The sequence below is a fragment of the Notamacropus eugenii genome, chromosome 1 (genome assembly GCF_028372415.1).
Source record: "Notamacropus eugenii isolate mMacEug1 chromosome 1, mMacEug1.pri_v2, whole genome shotgun sequence".
Taxonomy (NCBI): Eukaryota; Metazoa; Chordata; class Mammalia; order Diprotodontia; family Macropodidae; genus Notamacropus; species Notamacropus eugenii.
Window position 1 is genome coordinate 549,528,974 of NC_092872.1, and position 23,997 is coordinate 549,552,970.

The 23,997-nt window shown below is 40.9% G+C and overlaps 1 protein-coding gene across 2 annotated transcripts in view; it reads left to right on the plus strand.

Annotated features, from left to right (window-relative positions):
- Window positions 1–6,212: 6,212 nt before the first annotated feature.
- The window catches only part of YWHAQ (tyrosine 3-monooxygenase/tryptophan 5-monooxygenase activation protein theta), a 32,824-nt gene continuing 15,039 nt past the window's right edge, over window positions 6,213–23,997 (plus strand). The window contains exons 1-2 of one of the 2 annotated variants that reach the window (XM_072634249.1): window positions 6,213–6,411; window positions 7,379–7,796. In XM_072634249.1, coding sequence (XP_072490350.1) covers window positions 7,503–7,796 — 294 coding nt within the window. In that variant the 5' untranslated portion in view covers window positions 6,213–6,411; window positions 7,379–7,502. Of the gene's footprint in view, window positions 6,412–6,724; window positions 6,965–7,378; window positions 7,797–23,997 lie in introns of those variants that run through there. The other variant, XM_072634250.1, reaches the window with a different exon arrangement.

A 23,997-nucleotide genomic window follows, 5' to 3' on the forward strand; every position in this document is an offset into this window, starting at 1 on the left:
TGTATCTAATGCTAAATTAATTAAGGACTACGATGAATTAGGAGCTAGAAGATACCTTAGAGGTAATCCAGTCCACTCCCCTTTATTTCTCAGAGGAGGAAGCAGCCCCAGAGAGGGTAAGAGATTTATCTAAGGTCACAAAAGTAGCCAGTTGGGAAGCCAAGACTTGAACTCAGCTCCCTTTATTCCTAACCAAGTGTACTTTTCCCAAGCAGCCATGCCTAATTCTGATTCTAAGTCCTTTGATTATATTTCGGAATAAGAGACTTGTATGTCTACCAGTTGACTTTTGGTTCTGTGATGTATGTTTGCAAGCATGTGCGTATGTACTTAACTCCTTGAGAGAAATGATTTTTAATCACAGGAAATAATCAAATAAAGATGCTGATGATAAGTATATTAGGAATCTGAATGATAATTCTCCTCAGATGTCTGTGAATTAAATACCAGATGTGGGGAGAGGGAGAATGTTTCCTAACTTGATCCCTGTGGTGGCAAATGAATAACGTAAAAGAGTATGTGCTAGTAATCTCACAGTGAGCAGAACTCATTCTTTTCTGCAATGTAGATTTAATGTAGCTTCCACCGATTATGAGCTCCACCAATTATAATAACAACGAGGAACAACCTTTATCTTTCACTCACATTTTCACACACCACGCCCTTCCGTTACCTCCTAGGAGCAAGGGGTAGGAGGGAACTCAGAAAACTATAACAAGACTGGCAGAGATCAGAAAACCTCTCTGTCCTTTCTTTGTTACATGTATCCGGTAATCTTCCTCCAAATTATGAATGTGGACTTTGAGCATGCTCTTGGTCAACATTACCCTACTGCACTGTGTGCTTCTTGAAGGCAGGGACAATGTCATTACTTCTCATGTCCCCCAAAAAGGACAGCCCAGGCACACAGTAAGGGAACAATAAGCATTTACAGATTGATCAGTTATGTGCCAGTAAAGACCTCAAGCTTTTGGACCTTGGTTTTTTCCTCTGTAAAATAAGAGACTGGACTATATGAGCTAGAAGGTACTTTCCAACGCTATATTTACAAACCTATCATCCTTCTTTTCCTTTACTTACACAAAATTCTCCTAGGTGCGGAAGACTCTGGAGTCAAGATTGTTGGACCTCAGATGGGGATTTGTTTTTCATTTCTCTAATGCAGGAGTTCTTGGGCAGCATAGGTAGATAGAGCACTGCACCTAAAGTCAGGAACTAGAATTCATCTCCTTGAGTTCAAATCTGGCCTCAGACACTTCCGAGCTGTGTGACCCTGGGCAAGTCTCTTAACCCTGTTTGCCTCTGTTTCTTCATCTGTAAAATGAGCTAGAAAAGGAAATGGCAAACCACTCTAGGATCTCTGCCAAGAAAACCCCAAGTGAGGGTCACAAAGAGTTGGTCACAACTGAACAACCACCTCAAGGAGTTCTTAACCTGGGGTCCTTGACCTTTTTGGTTTAAGAAAAATTCTGGTAACTATTTCAACAAAGTTGCTTTGTAATCCTATGTATTTTATTTCATACATTAAAAAACATTATTCTGAGAAGGGTTTCAACAAGTTACCAAGAGTCCATGACCCCAAAAAAGGTAAAGATTCCATGCTGTAATGCATTTACTGTGTCATATTGTGTATATTTATCTATGACTGAGTCTCATCTTTTTTTGTTAGACTGCAAACCCATGCTTTACCTCACCTTCAGGGCTTTTCCAGTCTATCACTGTGCTCTATACCAAACTGGTACATAATCAATGTTTGTTGAATAAATGAATGAAATTTTTTTTTTTTAAATCATGTCTTGAAAGACAAGGGATCACAGGAACTTACCCAATGCTTTCAAACTACTTCTCCTGGGTCCTCATAAAAATACCCTCTAATTCACCTTTTCCATTGTTGTTTTGCATCCTCACAACCCAGCTGAAGAATGGGTGATAATGGATCTCAACCGTACAAAAGAAGAAACTGAAGTACAGGGAGGTGCATAGAACTGGCCTAAGGTCACGACAAGTTAGCAGAGGTAGAACTAATAATAACAGCTGAATATATAGTGCTTTATGGTTTTCAAAGTACTTAACCAAACATTTCATTTCCTCCTTACATCTGTGGGGTAAATGAATCAGTTATTATTATAATGTCCATTTTACAGTTAAGAAAACCGCAACAGAGGTTAAGTGACAATGCAGGTCTGACCATCAAATGAGGTATCTGTAAAGTACTCAGCACAATGTCTGACACATAGTAGGCTTTTAATAAATGTTTGTTGCCTCCCCTTTCCCTTGTTCCCATCAATACCACCCCCAACAAACTCCAGTGGCTTCCTATTACCTCCAAGATCAAATATAAAACCTTAAGTACATACGCACATGCTAAGCCCTTCACAAGGTGGCCCTTTCCTTCCTTCCCAGTATGCTTATCCTTTAATCCTGGGTGAGGAACCTGTGATCTTAAGGCTACATGTGGCCCTCTAAATCCTTAAGAGTAGCCTTTTGACTGAAGTCACATGTAACCTATGGGATAGAGCACCAGTGCAGGAGTCAGGAGGACATGAGTTTAAATCTCACCTCAGACACTTGACATTCACTAGCTGTGTGACCTTGGGCAAGTCACTTAACCCCAATTGCCTCATCCTGGGTCACCTCCAGTCATCCTGATGAATATCTGGTCACTGGATTCAGATGGCTCTGGAGAAGTGAGGTTGGTGACTTGCACAGCCCTCCCTCACTCAAAAGAACAAAGTCAAGTGCAAGTCATGTCATTATTTCTCTGATGGCATAGTCTTCTTCAGCAACGAAGGATGAGCACACATGTAACCTTAAGACCACAGGCTCTCCACCCCTGTGATCTCACTAGATCACTTGACTTCTCCTTGTTCTTTGTATAGGATACTCCTTGTCCTCACTCGATTCTTTCTCATGGTCTGCTCCCAATGTGAAGAACACTCTCCCTCCTCACTTCTGCCTCTTGGTTTTTATAAGACTTAACTCAGATGCCACCTTCTGCTAGAGGCCTTTCCCAATTCCCTATCCCCCTCCAACTCATCAGTGCCTTCTGTCTAAAATCATCTTTCATTCAGACTGCATATGTACATATACGTATGCGTGTGTGTGTACAGCAAGTCACTTAACCTCCGTTTCCTCATCTGTAAAATGGTGATAATAATAGCACCTACCTCCCAGGGTGGTTGTGAGGATCAAATGAGATAATAATCGTAAGATGCTTAGTATAGTGTCTAGTAAATAATAAGGGTTATATAAATGTTAGCTGTGTGTGTGTGTGTGTGTGTGTGTGTGTGTGTGTGTGTAAAATCTGTTTGTACAAAAACCAAATGGCAAAAGTGAGGAGGGAGAGTGTTCCTCACATCGGGGCCACTCCATAAAAAAGAACCCAGCAAGAACATGGAGTATTAAATGCAAAAAACAGAGAGGTTTTTAAATGCAAAAAACAGGGAAGGTCAACGATACAGTACATGGAAGGGACAAAGTGTACAAATACTGAGAAGAAAAGGAAGGGGCTGTAGCTTAAACCTGTGGGCATCTTGTCTCCTCCATTAAAACAGGAGCTTCTTGAGGGCAAGGTCCATGTTTTTTCTTTTGATACTGAGGACCTGGAACATCGTAGATGCTTAATAGATGCTTGTTGACTAATTAGTAGAGATATTGATAATAATAATGTACGGGTATTCTGAATGAAAAATACTACTCAAATATTTGTGAATATTTTTTTTAAAGCACACTTCAGGCTTAAATGAGGTCCCAAATTGCCTAATTATGTGCCAGAGCTAGGACCCGAGCCCAGGGCTTCTGTCAGCAAATCCTCTGTTCCTTCCACACTACTTTCTAATTTTCCACAGAAAGGCCTCCTGACCTCCAGGCCCATGCTCTTTCCACTATAACAGAATTCCTCCTTCTGCTTGAGCAGCAGGCCCTCCATCACACAAATACCTCTGTGATCCTAGGGAGCCAGCACACCCACTATGACTGCCTCTGGTTTAGCCTCCTAACAGTTTCTTAACCATCTCTGACACCAGCCCAATCTTTCAATGTTTTTCCTAGTCCAGTCTGGCTCTTATGTCAGCCTTGTTGAAATGCACTGGTTATACAGAAAGCATTTTATCCGACCTATCATATCCCCTTCCACATGCAAATTCCTTCCACTGGGATTTCTCAGGGTCCTGCTCTGGCCTTGTCTATACAACCATAAACACTTGTATCTGAAGCCCTACCCCAGGGATTCCAGGAATAACACCAGGGGCCTTATGTTAGGAAGGTCAGGACATTTTTACATGAAGACATGCACTCTCTCTCTGTCTCCAAACTCTGTCTCTATTGCTTGTCAAAATAGAACAAGCTCTTTCCTAAATTAAATTCTTGCAACATTTTTGAGCACTTACTATAGATATGGAACTGTGTGCCTTCAAAGGGGTCAGGGAGGTAGTGTGTGGTGCTTATTTCTGGAAGGGCCTTTCACCACATTCCCATCCCTTCCCGGGTTCAGCCTTTCCATTCTAGAGATTCTCCAAATATTTGGGCCATTCTGGATCGGCAATTCAAAGTTCCTTTCTATTCCTCGGCCTTTCATAGCCCACTCATTAGGGAATTCCAGCTATCCAGCAAAGGCATTTTGCAGCCCAAGCCACTTGCAAAGCCACCTTCTGTGTAAGGTTCCTTATATAGGAGGGAAAGGAAATACACTTTTGTGCGTGGTCTTCCCCATTCCTCCTGGGGGGCAGGGACTGTCTCTGAACAAAGCAGGAGCTTAATGAATGTTTAGGAGGCTGACTTAGACCAGAAGGTAACCCTGAGAGAGGCCTCCGCGACAAAACCGCAGGAACCCTCCAGTTCACCCATTCCAACCCTCTCATGTCAGACGGAGGACACCGGGGCTGAGGGGAAATGACTCGTCCAAGGTCACGCGGAGGCGGTCAGCGAGTGAGAATTTAAATCCCAGTTCTTTAGGTCTGGAGCGGAGGGGAGAAGGAAGCCGAGGAGGGCGCTGCAGCCCGGGGCTCCATCTCAGAAACAAGGGCCGCGGAGTGCCGCGGGTCACCGCCTTACACAGGCCAGGCTCCTTCTCCGAGGCTCCACTGCCTCCTCTGCTAAGTCACCTCTGAGACCTCTCCACCTCCATGTTCCAGGCCGGGCCAAGGCCTGCCGGGCGACGCCGGCCCCGAGACTTGGGGCCGGACCACCATCCCTTTCAGGCCTTTCTGGACCTCCAGCACCCTTCCTTTCAAGCTGCCCGGAAGTGTCTTCACGCTGCTCCCCATTAGGAGGTCCCGGCCCGGGGGGAGATGGCTTTCTTCTTTGTATCCCTGGCACGTGGCAGCGGCCCAGACAAACCTCGGGGACCAGCCGTTCCAGCCTCCCTTATCTGACCAGGAACCAACCGGGGCTCGAGGAAATAAGTGCCGGGCCAAAGGTCACACAGGCGGTGGCTCTTCCCCACTTGGAGGGCTTTGTCATTTCCTTCTGCAGCTCATTTGACCGATGAGGAAATGGGGCCAGCGGGGTTAAGGGACTAGCGTAAGGTCACCCGGCCTGCGAGAGTCCGAGGCCAACGTCTGGAGGGACCAAACTCTGGGCTTCTTCTGTCTTGGGGCCGGAGTTCATGCTACAGGGTTTGACTCTCCTGAGCCATTTCACTCGGGTTCTCCGACCCCTCCCTGCCTTTGTCACAGGGACGTGCCTGCTTCTAATTCGCAGTCCTAATCGCATTCTTACAGGGCGCGATGGGCCGGGGACTCTGGTGGATTAGCAGCGCCGAGCGCGGCGGCCTTTGTCAAGATTAAGGAAGGGTGGGCGGAAAGGAGCTTGGGCGACAAAGCCGCCGATTATGTCATCGCATCCCAAAGCCGCCCCAAAACCTACAACGGCTGCCGCGGGGCCGCACGATGCCATGCAGCAAGAGCAGCAGCAGCACGGGCGCGCGTTAGCCGCCCCGGCTAGAAGTCCCGAGAGCCTCTTTCGGTCTCGTGCCGCACCCAGGCCGGCTCCGAGAAAAGACTGGGGGGGGGGGGGTTGTAACTGCATTGCCATGACGACAGTGACGTGATTTTACCCTGGATCTAATTGGAGGAAACCCCGTGGCCGAAGCCGCAGCCTACCGGCCAACCAAACTTGCGGGGCCTGACCCACCCTCCTTCCCTCCACTCCTTCCCCACCCTACCCCACCCCGCCCACTCCCCCTTCAACCCCCCTCCTCTTCCGCGCGCTCCAGTCCCATTGGTCAGCAGCTTGAAGGGAGGCGGGACGGGCAGAAGAATGGCCGCGCCGCATTGGACCACCGCGGACAGTGGGCTGGCCTCCGCCGCCGCCCGCCTCTCAGCGCTTGGGGGTAGGGTGAGACGGGGAGGCTCCTTCGCCAAAGCCTAAAGCGGATCAAAGTAGGGGCGATCCGAGGCGGTGAAGGTGAAGGTGAGAGCTGGGGGGCGGGAGCGGTCGGCCACGGCCAGGACCCTTCGGCGGGTCTCCCTCCGTGGGGAAGGGTGGCCGAGGCCGGCGGGGAGGTCAGGGAGTATGCTCTGGGTCTGCTCGAGAGGGGAGGGGAGGTGGTGAGTGGGGGTGGGGTGCGGCACTAACCGCCACCGCATCCATTTTGTGCTTCCTGGAAGGGAGCCGAGGCTGAGATGAGTTCGGGGCTGGGATTGGGGGGCCCCCGAGGTGGCGGCGTGACCATCCCTTTCCCGCCTCCCCACGGGCGGGGCGGCCTGACCCAGCCTTGGGGTCAGGGAGGGTGGCCGCCGCCCGGACCCGTCCCGGTCTGCACGCGCGTCGTTCCCCGCCCCCTCCCTCGGCCCGCCCTCCCCTCCTCCCGTTGCCGCCTTCTGCTTCTCCTCGGGTCGTCGATTCCACCCTTACAGTATTTGTTCGAGCCCCGAGCTCGGCCTTCGGGGAGCACCCATCCTCTCGTTCCTCCTTCCCCTGGCCTCATTCTCCTCGTGTCTGCTTTTCGGGGACAGCCCGTGGAGTAGGTCCTGGGAGATCACCCCCTCCTTACACCCGAGAAGGGCGGGGCCGGAGCTCGGGAGGTGTCGGGGGTTTCCCGTCGCGGGCCTCCCCACCCCCCCAGTAGCTCGGAGCGGTCTGGGTCCCCCCTTCCCTCCGGCCCCTCCTCCCTAGGTGCTCGGGCGGTGGGTGTGGCCGGGGTGGGCGGTGCTTCGGCTACCGGCCCGAGGAGGGGGCTGGGAAAGCGCTGCGGAGACAAAAGGCGGCCGCGGCCGGGGCAGCCCCAGGTTGGGTGCCCGAGGTGCTGGGCGGGGCGGAGGACGCCTGGTCTGACGCGGTCGCCTTCTTCTCTTCCCTGCCTCTCGCGCCCCTTCTCGTTGGCTCTCTGCTGTCTGCCCCTCCTTTCCTGCCCTGCTCCCCTCCTGCCCCCTTTTAGGCTTTCGAGGACTCCTCCTGACCTGGGCTGATTCTCTCCTGCCCCCCTCGGTGCCGCTTCTCCCTCGCCCCGGAGCCCCGCTGCTGCCGCCGCTGCTCCCGTGCCCACCCGAACCCAGCCCACCATGGAGAAGACCGAGATGATCCAGAAGGCCAAGCTGGCCGAGCAGGCCGAGCGCTATGACGACATGGCCACCTGCATGAAGGCGGTGACCGAGCAGGGGGCCGAGCTCTCTAACGAGGAGCGCAACCTGCTCTCGGTGGCCTACAAGAACGTGGTCGGGGGGCGAAGGTCAGCCTGGAGGGTCATTTCCAGTATCGAGCAGAAAACCGACACCAGCGACAAGAAGATGCAGCTGGTCAAGGACTACCGGGAGAAAGTGGAGTGTGAACTGAGATCCATTTGCACCACCGTCCTGGTGAGTCCTGGCTCCCCTACTTAAAAGGGTTGGGGGTAGGGGAGAAAAGGGATGGTTAGAAGCCCCCCGCGCCCCTTCTGCACTGCTTTGCTAGAAGCCGGATCTGATCATCTTGCCTGATTTCCTATTTCTGAAATGGGAAATACAGGTACTACCTTCTGAAGGGAAGGGGGAACCTGCATTATTTGACCCTAAACAGAGTTCTTTAGCTGGTGGATTTGGAATTTTTGCTAGGTGGCTCGTTTCTGGTTCCCTAATAAATTTTACTGCTTAAGTAAGACTCAAGTTGCTTTTTAATGAGCAAATCTTTTTATAGTATACTTTCTCTTTGTGGAAAAGCTTTTAAAACTGTCAGAAATTACTTTTTTTACATATCTAAATGACTGACTGGTTTAGTGGAATCTAAGCCAAATACGTAACACATTTTTAAAAATAAGCAGGATTTGTTATTAAGATAACATAAAAATAAATGTGAAAGCCCACCAGTCAAACCTAATAGTTTACCAGTGTAATCTAAACTCTCTTAAGTGCAGCTTGAAGATTTTCTTCTGAAGTACAGACCTTTCAGATAGAGAAGTTTCACAGTTCTAGGTTGTTACATATCTGCCTTGAAGAGAAGGAATAACTTTGGCACAATTTGCAAATTCTGAAATACATTTCAGCACAATTTGCAAATGTAGAATACGAATGCTGGCTTTTTTGGTGGGGAAGAAGTTGACTTGCAGCACAAAAAGACAAAATTGTGATAGGATTTTCTATTTTATACTAACAAAACTTGTCATAACTGAATTTTCAAACAACACTTTATTAAAGGAATCTAAAGTTTTGCTATTGATGCATTTTAAGAATATGTATATATATATGAAATATATAAAACTTAGTTTTAAGGTTCATCAAACCTGGAAAAAGCACAATTAATGGCATGGAAGCAAAGCAACTAACCATTTTATTTTGGGCTGTATCAATTCTAAGAGTTTATTAACATTTTCCTGCATTTGCCTTAGTTTAACTGTGATCTGCTAAAATGGAATCATTTCTGGCAAGCAGTAGGTAAGGGAAGTTTTCCAAGCTTTTAAACTGTTCTGCCTTAGTAAGGGGTGGATATGTTGGGTGGAGTGGGTGACTACTGTGATTCAGCCTTGTTACTGACAGATAACATTTTTAGCTTTGTCATTGCATGTACAGAATTTTACTCTTGATCTGTAAGGTATGTTTTTTAGGTTAATATAATATCACATAAAATTCTTAACCTTTAGTCTAGATCATCTATTGTATTAGTGCTCTTAAAGCTTTTGTGCATGGCAGTTCTTATTTCAGCAGTAGAAAAATTTTTTAAATTTTGAAAAAGTGTGTTTTCCCCTAAGATGTCTGCTGACTTGTGAGGCTAAATCTATAAACTATTTACTTTTATTTTTTACACATTCAATATTATGTTTAATGCTTTTGGTTTATGTTTTTTCATTACCTTAACCAATATTTAATACATTTGCTTTTTCTAAGCAAAAATGGGAGTGGACATCAAGAGCATCCATTAATGCTTGTTAGAAGTAGCTGTGGGCATCAACTGAGTACTCTCAGATTTTGCTCTGATGTGTGACAATAGCACTGGTTTTGGACTTAAAAGATTAGGGTCCTTGTCCTAGCTCTTCCATTTGCTAAGCTTTGCTGGGGCTCCAGTTCCTAATCTATAAAATGAAGGTAGTGAACTAAATGATTAGTCCCTGGCACTTAGTAGGCATTTTAAATAATTGTTGATTGAAGTTCCTTCTGCCTCTTATAACCTACAAAGACTGTTTTCGAGGTTATAGCTCTTTTCTACCACTTTCTTACAATGATCTTGCTTATTCAGAATGTTGAGACAATAGCTGTGCTCTTGACAAAATTTTCTGAGATAGGCCTATGTCTCCTGTGTGGAAAATTTTGGTACCTCTGAGTTAGGGGGAAGTGGTTGAACCAAAAGAAAGTGGTACAGTGGATAGAACATTGGACTTGAAATCTGAAGCCTTGGGTTTGATTGGCAGCTGTGAGAGTTAATAACACTGACTTAACATAAATGGTTTTGCTTTTGGAAACCTCAGTCTCTTTATCTGTAAATTGTGGGTGATACTTGCATGACCTGTCTCACAGGATTGTTTTGAGGGAAAACTCTGAATGTGTTGCAAATATATGAGTATTAACTTTTTTTGAGGGGTGGTGATCAAGAGTTTAGAATGTGGTTTTGCATATGTTCCTCATTTATTTTTGTTGATAGATTAGTGTGATTTGAGGTAACCTGTGAAAGAGAGACAAGAGTCTTAAATCAGTTAGCTTTGTAGTGTAACAGTTTTATGTACCCAGTCCTGGGAAGAAGGCCTAGAGTTGAAGGAGATGATTAGAGGAAATCTAGAGAATTTGACACCCCAGACCAAAAAAGTACATAATGAGTTATAATAGCTGGGCTTGTGGGGTTATTGGTGACTTAATTGTGAACTGTTTAAGATATTTATAGGGCAACATGGATGTGTTTCATGCAGTAGTTTAGAAGTAACATTATTAAATGTAGTATGTATGAGCTGATTAGAAGTAGACCAGTAATCAAGATGTTAGTAATTGGACTAGGAGAGATTTACAACAGGGATGTGGGAGAAGTGGCATTAAGATGATTCTAAGATTTTATGCATGAGAAGGGTGAAATGGAGGATCCTTTCAGTATGATCTAGAAGAGGATCATAGTGTTTATCATAGTATGAGGAAAGTTTTCGGTGTCTAAAATGAGATGACTGAATTAGATCATAGAAGTGGAAGGACCTTAAAGAACAGTTATTTCATCTGAAAAATGAGGGGCTGTGTACTAGTTAATCTAAATCTTTGGATTCTCTCTAAGGTTCATTTTGGTTAGGACAGTAGTCCAAATATTATGACTACCACCCCCACCCCAGTTTTTCCTACTGGAGCAAGCATAGCCCAGATCAAGGAGCAATAGAAGTACGAAGAATGAGGTTAGTGAAGTGTCTCCTAGAATTAATGGGAGGTCGTTGAAGGACTTGGTGAAATGGATTGTTGCAGTCATGTGAAGCAGTTGAAGATGAATAGATTTAGAACAGATTAGGATGAAATCAATTGGTAAAATGGTATATATAATTTCAGGAATTAAAGGAGTCTATTTGGAGTGAAGTGATGAGAAGGCCTTGGGTTTGTTCATTTGCTGCTGTAAGAAATCACAACCAAGCTGTCCAAGCTCAATAGGGCCTTCACTTTAGCCCTTCGCTAATATACCTTGATCCCAGTTCCCAAAATCTGGTCATTCCAAAGCTTCTCTCCTCAAACCTCCCGTATTGTCTTCTCCCTCTCAACAGAAGGCTTCTGAAACTCATACTTTTACTGAGAAAATACAAGCTATTTCCTTTTAGCTCTCTTTTATCCTATTGTGTAACTCACAACTCTGACATTACCCACATGCTCTCCTTTATTCCAGTCTTTGAAAAGATAACTCTTCTCACCAAGGCCAGCCACTCTACTCATACCCCAGTCCCATCACTTCCCTTAGCAGATTTACTCTTAAAAATCATCCCCTTTTTCGTATTCAAAATCAGCTGAATTCTTCCTTTCACACTGGCCATCCTGTACCTGGAATGCACACCTTTCTCACTTCTAACACTTAGAATCCCTAGCTTCCTCAAGTAACACCTTCTACATGGAGCCTTTTTTTATCTCTCCCTCCCCTTTTCTAAGTCCCCAGTTCTTAATGCCTCTCGCTTAAAATTCTTATATCTATTTTGTATGTATTCTGTATGTACCTCTGTATGTACTTCTTTTCTTACCTGCCTATAAGCTCCTCTAAGCAATGACTTGTACTTTTGTCTATATCTTAGCACCTGGCATAGTGCCTGGCACTAATGATGCTTAATATAAATGTTTGTTGATTGCCTACCAACATACCCGTCTCCTTTCTTAAATCATCACTTGACCATAACATCTTAAGCTGTAATCCTGTATCTTGCTTCTCTTTGACAAGCCAGACTCCTAGAGAAAGCTTTTTCTTCTTATTGACCCTACTTCTCTCTATTCCCTTTTCAATTCCTTGCTTTATAGCTTCCAGCTTCATCACCCAAATGAAATTACTCTCTTAAAGGCCACTAATGATTCCTTAATCAACAAATCTAACCCTTCTTGACTACTTTTGACCCTAATAATTACCCTCTTTCCTCTTAGATACTCTCTCCCGGACACTCTTTGGTCTCCTTTGTTGGTTAAGCATTGTCTTGGCCCCTGGCTATGGGTAGTCCTTGAGGCTCTATCCTAGATCCCTCTTATCTCATTAATTCTCCTGTATTAATTTTCTCTATTGAGATGGCCCCCACTTCTGTGCATCTAATTTATAATCTCCTAATCTCTCTTCCTACATTTGTTGTTCTGTTGTTTTAGTGGGCTTTGCATGACCCCATTTGGGGTTTTCTTGGCAAAGATACTGGCATGATTTGCCATTTTCATTCTCCAGCTCATTTTACTGATGAGGAACTGAGGTAAACAAGGTTAGTGTAAACAGGATCACTAGTCAAGTGTCTGAGGCTGGATTTGAACTCGCGGAGATGAATTTTACTGATTCCAAGACCAGTGTAATGTCTACTATGCCATCTAGCTGCCCTCTTTTTAAACTGCCTATTAGAATTTTGCATTTACTTTCGAGGTACCACCATTGTTTTACCAATCACCCAGTTTTATAAACTCAAGAGTAAACTTCTAATCTTCATTCTTCCCTCACCTCAAATATAAAATCAGTTGCCAAGTCTCATTTATTTCTGTGTCCACAGCATCTCTCTTATCTGTTCCCTTATCTCAAGTCACATGTTCATCACCCTAGTTTGGACCTAGTTTATCACCTCACTTAGAGTGTTCAATAGCCTCCCATTTGGTCTCCTTGTTCTGTTCCATCTTCCACACATGACAAAGTTATATTCTTAAAACACCTCACCATGTTACTCCTCTGCTCAGAAAACTCCAGTGATTCCCCCACTGCCTCTAGAGTAAAATACAAATTCCTCTGACGTTTAAAGCCCTTCACAAATCTGACTGCTGCTTACCTTTCTAGGCTTATTTCACTCTTCTTTACATATTCTGTATATAACAGGTCAGCCATGCTGACCTGTTTACTCTTATTCACAAATGATATTCCATCTTTTCACCTCTGATTCTTGGAAGGAAACTTCTTTCAAAGCTCTGCTCAGGTGCACCTTCTACATGAGACCTTACCTGATCCCCCTCCAATTACTCTGTATTTCTCGTTTGGTTTTTTCTTATATGTGTACATGTTGTTTTTTCCATTGAATGTAAATTTTAATGACTGCAGTTGACTAACAGGTAATAGATAATAAGTACTTTTTAATTTAAGGTCTTATTCTGAGATGATCCGTCCAATATTTTTTTTATTGTTTTGCTTGATTGGAGAAGATTGCAGTTGGTAAAATGGCAAATAAAATTTCCAGAATTAAGTTAAAAGGAGTCCGTTTGAGGGGTGTGGTAAAGAGATGAGAGGATCTTGAGTTTGTTCGATAAGGGCAAATGAGAAACATCAAAAGATGTGGGGACAAGATTACCATCCACATTTTGGAGATGCAGAAATCTGCAGTTGGGTGCTCCTCCTAAAATTCCTCTTAAGTCAGTGACTTAGAACCAGAATACCCAGAGTCTTTGTCTTCTAAAATATATTGCCTGTACCCTATTTTGAGAAGCCTTTTCATTGAGTAGATTTAATTTGTTGCACTTGTAATTCATTCTGATTTTCAATACATTATGGTTTAATGAAAAACCAATAGGTAGGATAAACTATTTGCATGTGGTTCACGTTGCCCAAGCTGAACAAGCAATTCATATAGACAAACATTAAAATACAACCATATAAAACAGTTTAAAAGGTTATGTTAAACTTGACCTCCAATTTTAAAAATCTGATTCTGTTGACGTACAATAACTTCTGTTTAGTAGGATACTTAAAGATGATTAATTTGATTCAATCAGAATCTCAAATCAATTATAACCTTGAAATAGAAACATCCTGTCATTCTTGAAGATTGGTGGATTTCAGTATGATCTGTCTTAGAGTACGTTTTGTTAAGGATAACACACTGAAATCATTAATGAAGAACCTTACCTCCAGAATTTTAGAGAAAAAGGATATTGACTGGTAGGGTTGACTATAATATTCTAATACTATCGTTCCCACTGCACAAAGCTCAAAAGAAGCAGATAAAAACCACTTGACCATTCATTTTTTACATTTTTAAAAGCTCTTTGGAACTAGACTTCATTCTTTGTCATCCTAAGATAGCTTGGTATCACCCTTTACAGGCTTGGAAAGTCTCAATTGATTGGTATGATCAAAGTAGACAACATTCAGTTACGTTGAACTGCTTTCATTGTTGTCCACTGGATCCTTGCTGGCATCTTAGCCTTTTGTATTGTTTTTCATAGAACTTTAATCACTCTTGTTTGTATTTTATCATTTATCCCTGCTGTACAAATTTTTTTTGATGTCATATTTCAGCATAGGTGCAAACATTGTTCTTTGTCATCTTGTTTGTTTTTTAAACAGAAAGTCACAGGTTGACCAAAAGCACAACCGATGAAGCAGGTGATGAATCAGAATTCATTAGCAGTTTGAATTTATAGATTGTCTGGAAGGTCATGAAGAAGATACAAAAGAACATAAAATAATTAGAATAGTAAAAAAAATATATATAGCTATGCTGGAACCAATTCCATGGTGTGAAAATCTTTGTGTATCTGTCTTAGACCCCTAAATAAAGAAGTTTAACAAGAACAAGAAAAGACAGCATAATTTCTCCACTAGAGTATGGATCCCCTGCTATGAAGGTATTATAGTGAGTGTAGTGTGTACTTGTGACTGACTGTGGCTTGTACTTCTGTTGAGAAAATTATTTAGTCAGACTGTGTACTCAGTCACATTAATTCTTTGAAACTACCATAAAATTCAGTGGGACATAATGGGTTGAGGGTCAGTTTCATCCTGCCAGATCTGTCAACCAGACAGTGGGTTATAGAGGAGTTGCAGACTTTTTATCAGGTCTACCCCCTATCTAACGGATCCAGTCCCATGTCCTCCACCTACCTCCAAAAAGGATAGTATGATGGCAAACCCAATGCTAATTTCTCAAAAGAGCCAAATTCTTTGGGCAAAAAAATTAAGAGAGTGAAGCCTGAGTCTGTGATTATACAACATTCCTCTCTTGGCTGTGGATCTGAAGGGGATTAGATTCAAGAACCAAATAAAGTTTCTCTATTTGTCTTAATCAGAATTTCTACAGCTAAGTTCAATACTGGCAGTCTTTACTGAATGCTTCAATAAGATCATAGGATGTAAGGTTTCTTGGCACACCCTGGATTTTTAAAAGGCTTTATCGTTAGGGCTCAAGCTCTGGCAGATTTTGCCAGGCATCTATTTGAGGGTCAGTCTAGATAAGTCTTAAAGGGCCTTATCACCAAAAAGTTAGCAAACTTTTAGCAAACAAAAGCCATGCCACCATTCTGCCTGTACCTGCTTTCACCTGGGAACTCACTTTCCCACTCCTGGGACCCTGGGCTTTGATTGGTGAGCATTAAGCTTATTTTGACCAGACCCAGACCTATTAGTTCCCCTTCTGAAACACTCCTCCTTTGCTACTACTTCTTCTATTAGAGTTTAGGGGGAGTACAGTGCTCCTTGAGGACAAAGATTCTCTTGCTTATATTTCCTTCTATCCCCAGCACTTAGTACGGTGCCTGTCACAGTGGCTTTGACTTTTTATTCATTCAAGTTGGTGGTGATGCTTAGGGAATGCTTTTTTTGTTTATTTATTTTTATCACTATAAGGCTATCTTGATCTTTATTGTTAAGAGGGTACCACTGCTGAATGTCATGGATCTTTTGAAATCTATTAATTAGATTTGTAGATGGCTGCAAATTAAAATACCAATTGGTATGGAAGTGTCTTTTGGGAGGGTACACATTTTATAACTGCTGCAAATAATCTGGAGAAAGTGTGATAGAAATTAATGATTGTCCAAGCTTGAAGTCATTATATGAAAACTTGATGGAAAGTTCTTGGTACCAGCTAAGGAATGGTCACCTAACTGAAGGCATAGACAAAAGTCTACATCTTATAGAACTCATTCTTTTCCAGTGATATCAGCGTGGATCCAGTGTGTTAGGTAGTTTTGTGTTGATAAATCATGTTCTAGAGATTCCTGTCTTGTGTCACACACATTGCTACCTTCCTAACAAGTTTACAGTGGTAATGGGTAAGCACAAAGCAGTTTCCTTCCTGTGCAGATGCTTTTCCATATTAAAAAAAGAAAGAAGATATTTCCTTTTGTTATTAATCTAGAAGTATAGAATGAGGAGATTATGATGATATGGCTGGGGAGAGGAAAAGGAGATGGGTGAATGAGAGTCCCTCTTAGTCCCTATTTTTCAAGGAACTGGTAAGAACAAAAATATTTTTGTTTTCTCATTTGGTATAGGATTATCTGTATAGGATTATCCCAGTTTTCTTTCTACTCCTAAGTCTTAAGTACAGTGAATTAAAATCATCATTTTAATTTAATAATATGGATGAAAAATATACACATATAGTCTTTTGATGTTGAAGTATTGTGTAAGATAGTATTAAACTCAAATAGAAATGGATTATTAACAGGTTGATTAACTTAGAATACCACAAATCAACATTGTCTATGTTGTATTGTATTTTTATTTCGACTACCCAGAGTTTGACCCTTCTGGCATAAGAGGCTTTTTTTTTTTTCTGGTTGTGTTTACAGATAAAATACCTTCCGCAGTTTAGTTATATTCATTTCTGTCCAACTAAGTAGTTTTCCATGTTATCTTTGTCACCTTTGGACCTTTCCTGTAGTTGGAATTATTTAAGATGTGTGATCAATTCACAATGTTCAAGGTAATTGTGCTAAGAGTAAGTACGAAGACTAAAACAACAGTCCTTACCCTCAAGAAGCTTACATTTCCTGGGGGAAGGAGATGTATATTGGTTAATATATACTTTCTGGGATTCACTTATTGATTTTCACATCAACAAGAGATGGTTTCTATTTTTCTTGATAGCTTTCCAGATAACTTCCCATTAGCTTTCCTATAGATCTCACTTAGCACCTAAAAATAGGGAAATAATACTGCAAACAATAGAACTATGTCATTGAGGGTTAATGTAGTTTGATTTAGTGTTTAATATAACTTTATTCTAAAGTCTTAGGATATTTTTAAATAACAATCTAATTTCTTTAGTCTGGAAAACTATTCCACCTCAGTCCCTTACCTAGAAACAGTGTTCTGTTTCATTTTTTATTTCCACTTTTCTCAAGTAGACTTATAGGTGGAGAGGATTTTTGTTTGCATGTTTTTGTTTTCTACCCAAAGCAACTTATGAAGATTATCTTCTTGGGCATTTATGTGCTCAGGGGGCCTGCGTCAATGATGAGAATGCCCACAATGATGAAGTCACAGATCCTTGAACAACTAAAATAATTACTCACCAAAGTTGGTGACGTAGTGAAAGCTTTCCCTTTTTTCATTTACAGCTTTAGTAAATGAGTAAGTTTGTAGATTTATTACTATAAGTCACTTAGAAATTATCTGGTCCAATTACTGCTTTATAGAAAGGGAAACTGAGGACCAAGGAGGTTAAGTGATTTGCCCACGGACACACAGATAGCAAAACTAGGATTTGGCCCCATGTCCCCTGACTGAATCCAGTGTTGTTTCCATTGTATATTATATCGTCCTGTCCTAGTTAATGCCAATTACTAGTTTACCAGATGTTCCAAACTATTAGCATAGTACTGCTTCCACATTTTTCTGTGGGAACAAACTTTCCAGATAGTTTTCTTAAGTAGTGTCTCTCAATTCTGGCTGGCAAGTGTTGGAAAAGTCCTGCTAATTATCTCTAATCTGCATCTCTTGACTATTTGAAGTCAGGTTGCAGAAACTATCTTTAGTTCTTGGTGCTTAGCCATGATTAATATAAAAACTTAATATGGGCCTGTCAGTAATGCCAAGAAAATTTACTTTAGTGGTTGTTAGAGAAGTTCTGGAGATAGATCTTCACAGAGACAATTTAAAATGGATTGTAGAACAAATATAAAAGTTACAAAGGCTTAGAAAGAGAAAAATCAGGACCTATAGTAGAGTTATAAAAATGTCTTCTGGAGTGTGGTCTGACAGATTTGGGGGAAGGGGGAAGGAGGGGAACACAGTCAGCAGTGTCTAATTTTTTAATAACTATTGACCATTGGAATGGTGGTGTGGCTATTTGAGGCCAAAGCAAAATATTTTTAGAGTTTCACTGCCCTGTGTACACAGAACAGACTCAAAGAGGGAGAGCTGGTGTGAAAAGTAGATGATGATGATGTTCAGTAGTGGTGGTGGCATAATAATTTATCACCTTTGTATCTCAGAAAGGAAACTTTGATTACAATAAACCATTGTATTTTGCGTCTGATAGAAGACTTTCATTTTTGATTCTCTGATTAAGACTTACATAATTCTTAATGCTAAGTTGGCTATCACAATCTAATTTAATTTGTGCATTATAAAAAATGGTGGTCTTTTGAAAGTTTGAATAATTCGTAGGACATGGTAGTAAAGAGTAAATAAGACCTTCTTTTCATACTTTTTATAGTACCTGAATTTCTCTGACTAAAAATGGAAAGAGATGGAATAAATGTTCTTAATACAAATACCTGAAGACATCCAGTGCCTTATTTATCTTTCTGGGAAGAAGGTACCTTATCAAAATGTATGTGAGCACTTCCCTGAAAGAAAAGCTTGTTTGAGTAGTCGGCGCTGCTTCCTCCTGCCCTCTCAGTAGATCTTAAGCCTCTTATTAAACAACGGGTCTAATAGTATCATATAATATTTCAGTACCTGTTAAGTTTTAAGTGTATGCAACCAATTGAATACTTTTCCATACAGTAGTATTCATTTCTGGTCTGTTACAAGCCAAGAATTTCACCTCCCTACATGTACTCTGTTGCTTTAACCAAACCCCAGACTATTTAGAATTCCCTGCCCTTCCCCAGTCTCCACCTATCAAATCCTGCTTGTCCTTTAAGGTTTGGATCAAATGGCAACTTAGTTATGAAAACTTGTCTATTTTTTTCTCCTAACCCCTATATCCAACCACATGATTCCTGATAGTCTGCCTTGTAACATTTTATATTCTGCCTTGAAAGTTGTATACCTTTACTAGATTGATTCATTGGAGATAGGTGATGATAAGTTAAATATTAGGAAGGTCTCTGACACTTAACTGGCTTTTCTATTTCTAAGCAAACCACTTCACCTATTCATATCCTTAAGTTATAAACACAGGCATGCCCTACTGTTGACCATTGTTGGTATTGCCCTGCAAGACACCCTTTTAGGTATTATCAGAGACATGACTAATAAGACTTGAGTTACAATAAATGTTGTGGAGTTTGGGATCTAATAAAGAACTTAAAGGATGTATACAATTAACAGGTTGAAATGTGAAATTGCAAAAAAGTACAGGGTGCTGTATGAGTTCAGAGGAAGGAAAGAGATTTTTCTCATTTGGTAGATTATAAACTCGTTAAGTACAGAGACTCTGTCTTAGTCATCTTTATTTCCTTCCTAGTTCTTTGAACATGATAGATATTCAAGTATTTGTTAAATTGGCGAGATAGTTTAGCACTTACGAGAAGATACATATTAAGGTCTCCGGTTAATGGGCCAGGACCATAGTCCATGCATAAAAATCTCCAAACATGATGGAGAATGCTTTCCCCCTTACTCATTACTAAAGTTAAACTAGAAAATATTTGTGCCATCGACATACTTTAATAAAGTACTTTTATTAACTTAGGTTTGCTTAGGCTTTTTTTTTTTTTTTACTTTTAGGAATTAATGGATCAAATTCTTGCAGTGAAATGACTAAAGAAACAAGAAATTGAAGAGCAATTTGAGAGAAACACTTTTTAAAGAAAATATTGCAAAACTAAAATTTTTTTGGAATTTTTTTTTCTTCAGTTTTATAGGACTACCACCTTTTTAAAGCATATTCTTTTAGTTGATTATCCACAGCTAGTAATTCTTGTTTAGTTAATAAATACCTTAAGGATCTGTGATTTCATTGTTTAGCCATGAATTCACTGATGCAAATTGAAATACTTCTATAACTTAATATAAGGTCTTCAGAAGCTGTAAAGACCTAAATATTCCATTGCCCTCCCAGTAATCTCTATTGATGAGATCTTCCAGATTTAGGTAAGCTGGTTCTATGACAGAACACATGCAGGTTGTCACAGGGCCAGTATACAAACCTTTTCAAACTTGGTAGCACCTTCCAGAACCTGTATTTGACTGTCATCATTTTTGTGAACTTTGGGTCACTTCAATATCATGATGATGCATCAGAGAAGGATTTTATTTCATTCTTCATACTCAGTTTTGTGAGCCTTCCTGGAACCTTGAATTGAAAGGAATCTCAGGAGTTACTTAATACAATCCATATAGACTCCTTCCCTAATTGTACTTGTATTTTCAACTCCTGATTTACACACACACACACTTTTTTTTTTTAACTGGACCTGTGAGTACACTGTTATAGATAGCTACCTATATGGTTTGCAAATTAGAATCCTTTTGAGTTGTTTTGAGCACTGAAAGGTTAAGTGAGTTGCCCAGGCTCACACCCTGAATATGTCAGATGTAGAATTTATACTAACTTCTTGCTGATCTGGAGAACGGTCTCTGTCAGTGAGATCATATTGCTTTTACTGGTTGGACTGCCTTAGTTGATGAGAACTAGAAAAAACTCTGATAGTCAGTTTCTGACAAAAATATTGACTGTATGACCCTAACAGGTTACTTACACCTCTGGCACCCCAGGGAACTCTTTAGACTACAGGTTGTAGAACAGCCTGGTTTACTTGCTGGGGATTCCCTATATAAATCACATATGTAGACCAAAAAAAGAAACAAAAACAGCCAAATAAAACCTGTTTCAGCTACTGAAGCATACTTAGCTTGACTGTCAATACCACTGATAGTACTATTTAATAGGTGTCCTCCATGATTGAGGGAAATAGGGCAGTGAATTTAATCTAATGAAGTTTGGACTCTAGAGGAAAGAAGAGAGAAAACGGTTAACCAGTCTTTCTATAAGTTTTGCCCTCTTTTATGAGACTACCCACAAACTGGATGCGTCCTCAAATACTCTCTGTAGCTGTTTTTGATTCAGTCTTTCTCTGTAATAATAGTATTTCTGGTTTTCTTCTATTCTTAGTCATCAGAATAGAACAAATACAGGATCTTAAGCTTGTAGTTTTGTTGCAGATAGAGTGGGAATTTTTCCCTGAATAATTATCTGGAAAATCAGCACCCTGATAATTAGATGTTAATAGTCTTTTCTGTAATTGCAATGCTTCTTTAGACTTAAAAAAAGGTAATCACATTACACACTTTAGGACACATTTCTTTCTTTATAGGAATAGGACCATTCATTATCTGTCCACAGTTCACATCTTAAGAGTCCTTAGCCTAAGTGCTTCCTTCTCCTGAAAGAGTCTTTCCTGATTGACTCTCCCCACAATTATTTTATATTTGCCTACTTTAGATTTATATTCACTTGTGTTCACATTATTTCCTCAATAGGCTTTAAGCAGCTTGAGGTCAGGAGTGGTTTCATTATTGTTTTTTCCAGTGCCAGATATGTGTAATAGTTGCTCAGTAAATGCATATAGATTAATTATTCTTACTCATTCTGGGGAGGTAGATCAAAACTTGACCCATATTATGTACTAGGGCTAGCAAAGCAGTGTTGACCTATTTTTAATTCTTCTAATATCCTTACTATGACTTCAGGATGTCTGTCCAATTTAAGATTACTCATGACTAAACCAAGATTGTGACTTCCTGTGCAGCTTTTTTTGCCTTTTAAGGAAAATGAACATTTTTATTTCCTCACCAGTTTCTCTCCTTTGCTTTGCAGTAGCTAGGTCCTCATTTCAGAATTCTTGAATGACTAAAATAGCTTCTGAATGCTAATGTACCAATAATAAACTACTTCATTCTTTGGCCATAACATTTATTCTTTGGAACTAATTTATTTTTAATACTGGCAGACAAAATTTTGGAGTTTCAAGATTGTTTTTGATGTGCATCAATAAATTTTGAAAGATAATACTAGAAACACCAGGAGATGTTTATATTTAGCTTTCCTCTGGATCCTGAATTTCTCCAGTCACAAAGTATAGGTCCATCACTCTGACTCTGACATCTTGTTTTCACAGAAATTCTACAGAGATGATATGGATATAGTAAAAGCTAAGGTTTTGTTTTTTTGGACCCAATTCATTATAAAGCAGAGAGGAGGCTCTTCCAGGAAAGGGGTTGTGAACTGGTAACCAGGTTAAGGGACCAAGTACTGTAACTGTTGATGGCAGCTTCAGTTTCATTGCATACCTGTTTTGTGTAAAATGGGACAGCAGCTCTATCCATTGTATAATTACTATAGCCCTTTTTTCTTTACACTGCCCCTTCTTTCTCTTCCCCTCTTCCTCCCAAGCAACAAAATAGCAGCAGCATGTACACACTTTGTGGTGGGAAGCCATCGTAAGATATGACTTCTATCTGGAGTGGCAAGAAATAGGAAATATTTTGTCAGAAAATGTTTCCTGTTGAAAAATTGGGGTGGAGGCAGCCATGGTGAGGCCACCCCATTTTACACGAAGAAACCAGACACCATAGCAATTTCAACTGCTACAGGAATTTAATGCTCTCCAGAGAACTATTGCTTAATAATATTATTAGAATTATTGGAATAGTTACATTTTCTTCAAATATATTTGCTTTGTTTTAACCATTTTTGATCAAAAGTTTTGTAAAATATATCACAGGTATTCTTGCCTTCTTAAGTAAAGAATGTTCCCTAGAAACAAAACCTTTTCTTGATGACTTTGGGGTCCGTGAAGAAGCCAAACCATGGATGTTGCTAATTGTTGTTAACTTCCTTCCTGGGAATTCCACCTTTTCTCAGTGTGCTTTGTGTTTGGGCACAGGAATTTCTCTCACTACTGTTCTAAATTTAACTGCTTTAAACCTAAAGTTGAAATGCTATAATAAGGCCACTAACTTTATTGCTATGTGTACCTCTTTGGCTTTCTGCCAGAGATATCTCTGGTCTACTTCTTGAATTATATTTCTTCACTAATGTTACAAGTACTAGACAGTTGATTACTTCGTTCTGACATCTGCTGCCTTCTCTTCTACCCCCTCAAATGTATTTTCTAATACTTATTCACAAATGCGTCAAATGCGTTCTGCAAATTCAGAAATGGTTAAAGGAATTAGTACATGTAAAAGATAAATATGCCCATTGCCACACTGTGGTTTCTAAATTTTCTCATCTAATCTTTAAAAGCCCCTTTAAAAGTCCAATTTAGCTGTGCCATATGATCTTCTCAAAGCCCAGAATCCACCCAGTGGTAGCTCCCTGAAAAGAGGGGTTCTTCTGTGCTTTAATCCTTATTTGGGATCCTCCCACCTGTGCATTCTAAAGCTAATGTGCCTGTTCTCTGATCCCATGCACACACTCAAACATTCTCTAGATTAACAAAATCTGTGTGCTCCATTTGCATTACACATGCAATCAGTTATATCAGGAGTTCTTGATATTTTTTTAGTCTTGTACTTCAGTGACTAGGTGAACCTCTTATCATGATGTTTTTAAATGCATAAAATGCTTAAGATTACAAAGGAAACTAATTATATTGAAATACACTTGTCAGAAAGGACTCTAGATCATCTTGTCCAGCTTTCCCCATTTTCCAGTTGAAGCCCAGAAAAGGGAAGTGACCTGCTTAGGGTCACACAGGCAGTAAGTTTCATCATCTCAGAAATTCAAACCATCACCCTGAAGGAACAAGTATACTTAAAATAATAAGTCCAAAATGTTGCAAGGTCATCATTATTAATATAATTTCTACTGCTATGCACTGTGAAACAGATTCCTTGGGGGGGGTTGGGTGTATTAAGATTTAGGGCTGCTAACTCTGTACTACAGTCTCTCACTGCTGTGCTTTTTTAATTAATCTGCTTTTTATAGTTCTCGCCTTGCTCCTTACTGTCAATGTGCCTATAAGTACCAAAACTTTTCTGATCTTTTAATTTGTTGTGATTTTTGGAAGTAAG